Source organism: Lytechinus pictus, chromosome 4 (assembly GCF_037042905.1).
Source record: "Lytechinus pictus isolate F3 Inbred chromosome 4, Lp3.0, whole genome shotgun sequence".
Classification (NCBI taxonomy): domain Eukaryota; kingdom Metazoa; phylum Echinodermata; class Echinoidea; order Temnopleuroida; family Toxopneustidae; genus Lytechinus; species Lytechinus pictus.
This window is the reverse complement of record NC_087248.1, coordinates 29,724,696-29,737,052: the sequence shown is the minus strand read 5'-3', so window position 1 is coordinate 29,737,052 and position 12,357 is coordinate 29,724,696. Positions and strand designations below refer to the sequence as shown.

Genomic DNA, 12,357 nt, shown 5'->3' with positions numbered 1-12,357 from the left:
AGCAGCAAAGAATATAATTTATTGTGGAATCTTCAAAGTACTAGAGATAAATGGTTTTAATGATTTTCTGAATATTAAATGATTTCTTTTTTAAATCTGCCCTCGAATTACCTTAGCAGAGCTGCCAAGTTGTATTTTGCGTTTTCAGTATTCTTATCCCCCAAAATAGTATTTTGACAAAAAATCAGTATTTTTACCGTGTGAGATAAATATTTTGTATTTTTCCCCAAGAAAGTGTATTTCATAATAAAAATGCTTGGCGCACTCGCCCATCACGGCGCTCAAGCTGCATGCAAGCTAAAATGCGCACTGCTCTTGCAGATGAAAAAAAAACCAGTTACCTGAAATTACATTGATCTAATAACCATATTTGTGTACGTTTTATGAAATAGAGACATATAGAGATGATTTTTCTCAATAAATTACGATTTTTTTTTTAAAATAAAAATTTTGGTTGCAAAAACGTACTAAATACGGCTAAAACGTACTGGTTGGCAGGTCTGCCTTAGGCAGTGGGTGATTTCAAGTTCAGTGTAACATTGGGCCGATTTTTATATTAGCAAAGCCCTAACAGACTATAGTCTTGGGACAAGTCTTGCTAAGTGCAGAGCTAAAAATATAAAGAACATAATTTTACGCATTATATTGTTTAATAAATTAGATTTTGTATTGCACTTTTAACACCAACATCAAACTTGAATCATCCATTTTATGTCCTTATTACTTCATGTAGGTCCTTTAAAGGGGAAGTTCATCCTGAAAAAATTATTGTAAAAATAGCAGAAAAAAATATCACCCCCCCCCCCCTCATCAAAAAGTGAATGTGTACATGTAAGTTGAAATAAGCTCCATGAAAAAAAGTTTTCTGAAGGGCATATCTTTTTTATTGGAGTGGGGGAAGTTGAGCGTACTTGGAATATAACTTCTTTGCACAAGACACAACAATAATGACGAACAAGAGAAGAGAAATATTAAATACAAAATTTCATAATGTTTAATACCTCCATAGAAAAGGAAATGGGAAATTCCTATTAAAACAAAAATATGACTGGCAGCCCAGAGGAATTATCCAAGAATTACAATATGCCCTACGTCATTCCGTAAACTGAAGTCTGCAGGGATAGACCCTGATTGAAACTTTGATCAAGTGGGTCTTCCCACAAGACTAGCACATACAAAGCTTCAGTACATAAGTCATTGTAGGCTACACATACAGACCACTTTAGGGGTTTCAACAGTAGACTCGCCACTATAGGTAAACCCTGATAGTATTCAGATCAGTGACCCTGACTCACACAGAATGGTTTGAAATATGACATCACTTGAAAAAGATTGTATTCTTTATTGTCCAGAGAAGAGAACATGAGACCTTCAAACATGATATGCCCCTGCCAAAGTAATCGTAATTTTAACAATGACATCACATTGTTCATGTCGTTGAGGGCGACATTTCATTTTTCTTTTCCTATACTTCATTATCTCATTCGCTGATAATTAAGGCTCACTGATAGTGTACACTATATTATACAGATCAGTGATTAGGCTTCATCTCTTTTCAGATCTCTCCAATCTTCTCAATTTACACCACCATTTTTTCACTCTATACCCCACCGCTTTCTTTTTCACAATCCTTAACCCCCTTCCCTTTTGTCATTTTCATTGCTTTGTTCTTTGTAACATATATCTGAATCTATTGACCTCTTTGTGCCTCCTTTCCTTCCTCCTGCTAACCCCTCACTCTCTTTCTCACCATCCCTTTATCTCTACCTTATCCATCTCTTTTTCACTTCTCTTCTTTTTTCATCCAACCATCGCTGTCACATAGACAACAGAAAAAAATATTTAAAGAAGCATAAATTTGGAGAGGACATAGATGAAAGGGTTGCTTTCAACAGGATATTTTCTTCTCTCCTTTTTTTTTTGGGGGGGAGGGAGGGAGGGGTGAAATTATACTCGTTTTTCAAGAACCATATAATAAAAGTTGCCATCTAAAAGACCTGTAAAAACTTGTTGTATTGCATTGAATACTGTAGGTTACATGAAATTACATGTTACATTAAATCACAATGAAAGTACTCAAATTTGGGAGGATGCAAGTCATTTCTAATGATGTCATTTGCCCCCTTCTCCCTCCCTCTCTCTCCTTCCCCCCCCCCCCCCCCTTATCCATCTCTCTTTCTCTCTCTCACTCTCTGTGCAATAAAAGAGGCTTTCACTAATGCCATCATTAACTTTTGTGTTTCAGCAGTAAGATCACAACACAGACCAGGGCCCCGTCTTACAAAGAGTTACGAGTGATCCAATCAATCGTAACTCTATGGAAATCCGTCAGGGAATCTGCAAAATGTCCTTTGTAAAGAAAGGAGATCACACCAAATTGTCAAGAAATCAATGAATTTATGGATATACATTGATATCTACAATTTAAAAAAAAATTAACATGCATTTTATATGCTGACTTTGCTGGCTTTCCATAGTTACGTTTGATTGGATCAATCATAACTCTTTGTAAGATGGAGCCCAGGCATCTAGTAAGGGTGGTAGCCTTAAGCCAAGACATCCAATACTAAGTCCCTACACGCGCCTAAATACATACATGCAAGGTGCATCAACACTGCAGAGGCGCTTCTTCAGTCTATTTTCAGACCCTGTTCATCAGACAAGCAGCAGGCGAGGCTACAAAGCCAACTACTCCACAGCCATTATCAAGTAAACCTGCTGGGCTGCCAGTCTTACAATGTTCCTCAAAGGAAGATATCATTTACAAATTCATTAATACAATTCATGTATACAATATTCATCATTTTTTAAGGGCACGTTCAAGCTATTTTCACATAAACAGATTATCGATAAAAACTGAATTTTTAAACACCTTTCCATCAATGTTACACTTACATCGGGTAATTCAGTAAAAAAAAAAAATGAATACTTGAATGAAAAAAAACTCACATATTCCTCTACCATTGTCGGATCTCTCACAAATATTTATCTTTTAAAATTTGAAAATACAATTATAACTTCTCTATACATAATCTCTCTGATTATACATATACATGAATAAAGTCTATATGTGATTGTTTACTGGACCTTTTTAGGTCTAATGGGGGTGTTGCTATTCTCGCTATTTTTTTTGTTTATTATTGTTTGAATTATACAATATTTCATTTTTTTATAGATTTGACAATAAGGACCAACTTGACAGAACCATTAGTATCAAACAATGCTAATTTCACACGTTCAGGGAGGAATCAATTGTTGTATCACTTGATAATGAGGAGAAAATAAGAATATTTCATAAAATAAAATACAAAAGAAATAGTGAGTGGATGATGTCATAGTCTCCTCATTTGCATACCAGCCAGGATGTACATATATAACTGTTTTGTGAAATTAAGCGAAACTTTAGAATGTCATAACTTTATTTTACATCCGATTTTGATGAAATTCAGTGTTATGCTTGTTGGATTTTTCTCTTTTTATTCAAATCAACTTTTTGTTGGGGTGGACTTGTCCTTTAAAGAAAGCCATTATAATCATTATTTCAGGACAATTCTTAACAATATCAATACAAAATGTGATAAGTTGATCTAAGTTATAAAGAGTTAAGCCATAACTCTTTGCCCGCTTTGTTCGACTAGAGCCACATACAGCAGACTGCCAAGTTAGACTCAGGTCAAGTATTCACAATAAACACATAGTGCATTAAGGCTATTGTTCATACACACACAATATAATAGTGATTGGTGCAATGCATTGTACAGAGTACACACAAAACTTTTCTTTACAATAAACCAATCAAAAGCTACTTGTATTGTGAACTGAATTAGCACAGTACATGCTAAACCCCTCTCAAGGTTGCACCTTGAAATTAATGTGGCGCAGGAATGATTTTGTCCTTGGCGGGCAAAGAGTTAAGCCATAACCAGGGGCGGCCCGTAACACAAAGCAATCATCGTACATTTTTCTACAATTGATTAAAAGGTACAATCAATTGTGAAATTCAAGCGTACGATTTATCGCTAATCTTTGTGTTACGGGACCCAGACTTCAGAATATGGGCTTATTATGTACACTGTCCCCCCCCCCCCCCCTCTATCTCTCTCTCTGTACATGGATATAACGCAAATATATTACATAACCATCTTTCCCATCGATGCTATGAGCTGCCATCCAGCTTTTGCTCTTCTTGTTGGATCTGCTCAGCGCTGGACTTTAGACGGGGCGTCTTCCATTTGGCCGAGGGGCTGCTGAATCCCATCTTACCCTTGTTGAAAGAGTTAGGTCCTGCTGAGGTGGGTGTTTCCCTAAAAAAAAAGATTGAAAAAGATGAAACTGCTAAATTCTGATGATTCAGATTCATTAAATGATGCATAATGTGCATACTGATGATAATAACAATAACTGATATTTCCACAGTGCTTATACAGGAGTTATACAGTGATGCCATTCCTTGACCTTTCGTATTCATTGTTATGTCTCTTTGAATACTGGCCTGTATACTGCAGTCCAGATTAACATAGACCAAGGTCTAACGCTGTACTAAGAATACGGGAGGCCAAAATTTCAATTTTGTTTACGTTGTACGTTTCTTGTAAGTCTTACAAGTTTTATATTCGCTAGAGGGTATTCATTTGTCTCGCAATCTACTATGGTCAACAAGGAAATTCGTGATCACTCTCGCAAAAAGTGTTCACTAGCTTTCTAGGAAATTCGTGATCACTCTCGCAAAAAGTGTTCACTAGCTTACAAGTTCATGAGCTTTCGAGTGCCGCTGCAACTCTTTATCAAGTGACGAAAATTATCTGATAACGAAGTCTATTTATACCAATCCCCAGCACCGTACGCACGAACGCGGGAACAATAGGTGGGCACTGATCCGTTATGTGATTGGTCGGGCGTATATGCAAATAAGCCGGAGGTATATGCAAATACGCCGTGAGTCGGCAATATGCATATAAGACAAAATTGGCGGGCTCGCTAGTTTCCCGTGGGTGGGGGTTGACTAGCTGAGCGTTCCCTGGAACACTTTTTGCGAGAGTGATCACGAATTTCCTTGTTGACCATAGTAGATTGTGAGACAAATGAATACCCTCTATCGATTATTTCAGTCCGCAATAATGAACCTATTTAGTATTAAGTTTTATATCATTTCAATGGAGAAGAACATGTAGTATGAATTTCATCATGAATATGGAATGCGTGAGCTGGATATATCACCTCCCACTTTCATCTGAAAACTTAATAACATAATTTTGTTTGTTAGTCGATTAACCTATTGGTCTTTAATATTTCAATTTAAATTCTGCATACAAAGAATCTTGCTATAGGATTGGTCAGAAGTCGGTCATGTGATAAAGGGTAGTTTCCCCATCAATCATCACTCGCAGTAATGGAACTTTTGTGTTTCGCTGATCTTTGTCATCCCATAGGATCATAACGCATTATGAATCAGTATGAGAGCGCGTGAAATGAAGAAGTCTTTAATATTGCACTGGATTTTTTGTCCATCATTCTCCGTCCCCTACAGTGACGATTGCGCAAGATCTCGATGTGCTCACGCAGTGTACATACTTGTATGCGCTAGCAGTAAAACTTTGCACAAAATAAAAGTGCATTGCCCCTCGATTATTTTATTGTGATGGTAAAAGTCCTTTGTGAGGTCTTACCACAGCAAGATCTCGGATGCGCAAGCATGATCATCTCAATCGATTTTTTTTTCAAAGGAAACCTTGACTTTTTTTTTTCAAATCAAAATTCTTCCTCTACAGACATATTGATATCGATTTCTTTGTTTCTAGTGGTTCCCGGCGTGGAATATGAAGCATATAATCACCTCTTGATTTCAAGTGAAGAGGCAAACTACATGTATCACTTCCTTGGCAAGCTGGATGTACTCGCTATCTTTCCTTAGCTTTGCTTTGGAAAGATAGCTTTGCCCATCACCTGCACTACCAATGATATTTGCCTATTAGCCCTTTTATAATTTTTCTTCTAAATTCCAGCTACTTGTATGATAAACCTATTTTGTCTGATATCCATTTGGTCTAACACCATTTAGTCTACATGGACAGATAAAGTGTTTGTGTTCAACTTTTCAGTTTACAATGTAAAAAAGTGCCCAGCAGACAAAGTAGAAAGTAGATCACATGGGCATTAGACTAAATGGGTATTAGACCAATTTTAGTGTAGACCAAATGGAAATTAGACCGAATTGGTAGTAGACCAAATGGGTTACTAGTTAACGGTGTGGTATTAGACTACCTGAGAAATAGACCAACTGAATCTAAACGGTAAATTGCCAATTCATCCACTCATCACATGGTCAACCTTCATTTAGTCTTATACAATTCCATCCATCACCAATCGGTCTAACAAACACTTGGTCCAATAACCATTTGGTTCAATTATCAATTCGTCTAATCACCAGTTTTTCTAATAACCAGTTGGTCTAATACCCATTTGCTTTTCATTCATTTCGCCGCCAATTAACACTTATCCAATTAGACCAAATTGTTCATGGACTAAGTGGCTATTGGACCAACTGGTTACTAGACGAAATGGTGATTGGCGAGTGGACAAAATGGGGATTTGACCATGTGGATAGTGGAGGAATTGATGATAGATCAAATGGTTGTAGACGAGTTGGTAATTAGACAAATTGGCATTAGACCGATTGGAACTAAACAATCTAAACCAGGGCCCCATCTTACCAAGAAATACAAGTACAACTGATCTGATCAACCTCAATTCTATGGAAATCCATCATTGTCATAATATGTTCTACATGAAATTTGAACAAAGAGAAGCACATTGAATTTTCAAGAAAACAATGACCATATGATAAATCATTGTAAGAAAATATTTGAACAAACATGCATAATAGATGCTGAAGTTGCTGGTTTTCCATAGTTGTGGTTGATCGGATTAATCGTAACTCTTTGTAAGACAGGGCCCAAGAAGACACCTACCTGCCAATATTCTTCATTCTCATCTTAGCTTCAGGCGGCATGTCTTCTTCTTCTTCCTTCAATCACAAAGAAACAATAACAACAACAGTATGTCAACGGTGACTTCAACCCCTAAGTACATACTGGAGAGCCTCCAACATTGATATTGACCACAGTCTGTTTTCAATATTTGCCGTAAGTCAGGAAATGGTGGGTATTTAAGTAAAGTTTCAACTTTGACAAAACATTACATAAATTCGGGCACACCATTCATAAATGAGTATTTAAAGGGGAATCCAACCCAAATAAAAACTTTTTTTATAAGGAAAAGAAAAATCAGACAAGTTGATAGGTAAAAGTTTGAACAATATTGGACAAACAACAAGAAAGTTATGAATTTTTAAAAGTTGTAAATATCAGTAATCACTATACCCATGGAGACTTCAAATTGGCCGCATATGGGATGTCATAGTGATGTAAGGCAAGGACTACTCTTCCATGTACTCCAATACATATAATGGCTATAATGTCATTTTTCCCAAAAGTTTTATTTCAAATTATAGTTTTCTTTCATGAGGACATAAAACAATATACTACCTGGGTTATATTTAGATTACTGCCCCAGGGGAATGGGTACTTAGGAAAAAACCACAAATCCCTGATAATAAAGTACATGGCCTATGGGAAAGTTGTCCTTGCCCCTTGTCATAATTTACTTACCCAGTTGCCAATTTGAAATCTACATAGTATTAGTGATCTCAATTTTAAAGCAGCTATAACTTTCTTATTGCTTGACCGATTTCTTTCAAACTTTCGCTATTCTGTTTAATTTATTTTTCTCCTTCCCAACACAACATTTTATGGCCAAGGCTGGATTCCCCTTTAATCTTAGAATTTACCGTATAATACAACAGCATTAATAATAATAACATTTCTATAGCGCCTTTATCTGCACAAACCATGGTTTCAACAACAGATTACATACCTCCTTTCTGGTGTCAGGCATTTCTCTTTCAATATTTTTTTTATTTGTATCAATCAACTTGATGTTTAGGTGGACTTCAAGTGATTGTCAAGTCTGTGCTGTGTCTTTTAGCAGGAATCCCATTCAGGTTGCTTTGGTTTCATAGCATCCTGTAACAGTAATCCCAATCGCTTTGTCTACAGTTACTGTTATGATTTCTAATATATTGCTACTTGCAGGATTCCTGTGTGAAAGATGCGGTTCAGACTTTGAACAAGGTGCCTAAATGTTCTCATATCACGATGAAAGAGGCAAGTATGTGAAAGAGCTTTTGATATCGACTTACATCACTTTCATCTGCAAAAGCTTGAGCTGCTGTACCACTTGGCTTTAAGATTTTCTTCTTTTCGGGCTCCTTTGGTTTCTAGTTGAAAAGAAGAAGACGGAAAATTAATATAGGATGGTAAAAAAGAGGGAAAAAAAGAGAAAACACAAATAGTTTGAGAAGAGTTGCCCATTTACCATTTTGGCCAAAAAATATACATTTTAAAGTCAGGGAACTTTAATGTGCCTTTACAAACTGGGTCTACTTTACTCTTTTGAAATCATTGTATATATCTAACCATGATAATGATAATAATAATCATGATAATGATAATGATGTTGGTAGTGATGATGGTGGTGGTGATGATAATGATGTTGATGGTGATAAGCTTGATGGTGTTGATGGTGATTTTGATGGCGATCATGATGATGATCATGATGGTGGCGATGACGATGATGATGGTGACGATTATGGTGATGTTGATCATGGTGACGTCGATAATGATGATGATGTATAATATGACTGCAGGTGTATAGATTAGTTCTGAGATAGTATAGTCAGACACTAATTTGAATTGATTTTGTGATATTACTCTACAATTCTATACAAGACTTACCGGTGCTCCTAATTTAATAGAGACCGGAGCTATCTTCATTTTCGGCTTGCTGAGAGAAGGCTTCCCATCACTGGTAATATTTTCCGATGCAACTGCTGAAGACTTCTTGATTCCAATGTTGAAGGATAGCTTGGACTTCTTCGTCCCTTCCTTTCCTTGTTCATCTGACGGCTTCCGCTTCAAGATGGCTTCCTTGTCGCTCATGGTGCAACCTGTCGAGGTTGGGTGAATGTCTCAACGGGCGAAGATTGGTGCATCCAGGATTGGTGCATCTAGGAGTTTTGTGAACATTTAGGCAGAGTGGATACAGGGGTGTGGCGCTGAAGGGTGTGGCTCTGAAAGTAGTCCAATCAGTTCCTAGAGTAGGAAGAAGGACTGGAACTCATGAATGACTTACGTTTTGATGGGAGTGAAACAAAATGCCTCTAGACTCACCAACCCTTTGAAAACAACGATCTGTTTCATCTTCATCCTCCAGTAAGGTCTCCCCTCTCTATGCAGAAACATTTCTTCCTTCCTCTTCTTATGCCGCAAACTTGGCATCATATCCAAAGAGATGCCATCAAACTGAATTTTGATAGCCATCTTAACAGCTACGAATAAGGGAAGGAATAAAGAAGAGTAAAACTTGATAATTATGCATGATCCCTTTATCTTCCCACCACTACCACTCTGTTGCTGGAAAATCCAATTCAGATATTTATAGAAAACTGACTGGCTTTGAGAGAAATACCATGTATTTCTTAAAGTGGTCTCATACTTCCCAACTCTTGACGAGGCCAATATCGGTCTACCGAGGGAGATATAAAGTGGTTTCTCCTGAAAATTAATGCCAGTCAATATTATTATTATTACCTGCAGTTCTAATTCTGTATGATGTGTCATTTTATTCAAAGTACTATTATCTGTTGCCATTTGTGTCTCTTTCCCTGTACTTACTTCGGGATTCAGGTTACTCACAGATGACGTAATCCTGGCTACGATGGTAATTGTGATAATGCATACAGCACAGGCACGCCCACCATGAATGACGTGCACATACAATGTACACTTTATACATGTAATGCGTAAACAAGACTTGTGATTGGGTTTGATGAAATGGGAATAAGGAAATCATGGAACGATAATTAACTGATCGAGTGCCCAATCAAAATTAAAAATATCTGTACATTTTCATCTTGTTTAGCATGGAATGGGCTGAAAATTTCAGGATATAATCTGTGTCAATAACTTTCTCATATCCATTTAATAAATATTTAAAGTATTAAAGTGGTCAAACTGCAATTAAAAAAAAATAAAAACATTAGTGTGTAGTTCACAACTGTCCTCCATTACCAAAGCTTAGACATGCTTCAAGATCTAAACCATGTCGTGAGTTGGGGTTGCCAAACCAATTTAACGTGACAAAGTGGTCTAGATAACCACATTGCAAGATTGTTAAATGATCACTTCCATGACCGCTTTCTTAAATCCTTTTGAAAAGCAATTCTCTAATATCAAGGAGATTGTCTTCTACCTCTAGTCTCCAAATAATTAGATTATTGTGATATACAAATATGGGCATGCACAAATTAAAGTCACATCACCTTGCCCAGGGGCCACCGCCATTGATTGAGTGGCAAATGTCCCAAGTCAAACTAATAAAAATCACTGGGGCACACACATTTATGACTTTTTACATGTGATTACAGCAAAAACATAATCCACTATTGCCGTTGTTTTTGGTGTTGAAAGCTCAAAGTTAAAGAACTGCTGGGTAATTATTTTGATGGCTAGCTAGATGTTAGCAATGGTGGATGAGACATGCTACATCCCATCGTCGTTGCCAGAGCTTCTCTGTATTCTTATGGATAGTCTTAGCACTTTCCTTGTGCAGAGTAGTTAGTTGCAGAAGCTAATGATGAGCTTGCAGCTTCCAGAGCAACACCCTTGGCTAGTTGGTCAGCAATTTCATATCCCATATGTGCATGTCTAGCAATCTAAGTAAAAGTGATGATTTTTAAATCATTAAAAGAGACATTTGCGATGCTTCTTTAAAGCGGACTGACTCCAAATCAGTTCTTCCTTAAAATAAAGAATAATCAGTAAAATTGCTGAAAAGACCATCAACTTTCGGATTTTGTCCAAATCGCCATGATTGAAAATGCTCTGAATACTTATTACACGACAGCATAGTTGTTACAAGCTGCAATCTCTTTTCCCGAAAGTCTTGTTATGACACAGTCTACTCTATTAATGGAACTCTTTCGAACTTGTGAAAGCACCATTGTACATGTTCTCACCATCATGTGGAGTATACATGGTTGGCTATCGGTATATAACAGAGTCTAGAACTAGACCATTCTACCGATCCCACGCAACAAGCGCTAGCATTTTGCCAAGGTCTTTCGCTGTATAGGGTCTGATGAAACATTCGATAATTAATGATTACCAGGTATTTCACTTGTTTTTTTCTCATAAATTACATGTATAAGAATCTGATTACTTTCTATTCACTCTCCGAATCGTGGTGTTGCTTTTGTTCATTTTGGGCCTATTCCATGATAAAATTGATTTATCTGGTGTGCCTTGTCAAAATGTTGTGGGTTGTTTCCACGCCCAAATGATCTACATGTAGGTATACTGTCAGTGATGGGTTAGTTGATGCTCAGTTGATGAGCATGAAAGGTTCATCAGCTCCCATTAAAGTTGCAAACTCTATGACCATCTTTGGAATGCGTGCTAGTACAGCTCTTTTATTATCATTTCATTTTCGGGGCATCATTTTGCTTTTCTTGTAATTGATGACCAGTCGTTTTGTGGATTGCTTCACAAATACAGATTTCTTGTTTTTGTTGCTTAACTTCTTATTCTTATTTCTTACGGACTCAGTTTGAAGAATAGCTATGCACAGCCTGGTCACTTTGTGTTTGGGCTGCCCAGTACATCACTATAGCATAGATCTCAATTAGATCTAACAGGTCTTCTTCTTCTTGTGATGTTGACAAACAGTCAAACATTTCTATTTTCCATACTTTTTTCTTTCTTTTCTTCATCTTTTATTTTTATTTTTCCTTTTCTTTTATTTTGTTTTCTTTTCTGTTTATAATCCTTCTTTTTTCTTTGTATTTTTTCCCTTTTTTTCAGTAGACTCTTTTCTTTTCAAATCAGATCTAGCATAGTCTTAGGTCAGGGTCTCAATTTTAAAATACGTCACTAGTCTAGTCAACCTCGAGAAGACCTCGTCTACAACAGACAGCTGGTAACCAGCAATACAATCTTTCGATGTAAACAAGCAAGCGTATAAATAATATCGTGCACCCTCTCGCAGCTCTCTACATATATCATATGCGAAAAAATCTGGATGTGTGATTCAACCTTCTTTGGCATCAAGAGTAATTTATATTATCATGTTTATAGAAAGACAAAGAAGAGGGAAAGTGCAGCTTCAAATCATTCGGTAAGTTATGATCTACAGTGTAGTGTCTATAAAATAATAAAAAATTCCATGGAAGTTTTGCAGGTG

General features: G+C 36.8%; 1 protein-coding gene across 1 annotated transcript; it reads right to left on the bottom strand.

Moving 5' to 3' along the window:
- Positions 1-969: 969 nt before the first annotated feature.
- On the bottom strand, positions 970-12,073 carry LOC129258725 (PEST proteolytic signal-containing nuclear protein-like). Its single transcript, XM_054896955.2, has 4 exons — positions 8,853-12,073; positions 8,258-8,335; positions 6,969-7,024; positions 970-4,304 (listed from the first exon to the last, which is right to left on the bottom strand). The coding sequence occupies exons 1-4, from the start codon at positions 9,054-9,056 to the stop codon at positions 4,157-4,159; spliced, it is 486 nt and encodes a 161-aa protein (XP_054752930.1). The 5' UTR covers positions 9,057-12,073; the 3' UTR covers positions 970-4,156.
- Positions 12,074-12,357: the final 284 nt, after the last annotated feature.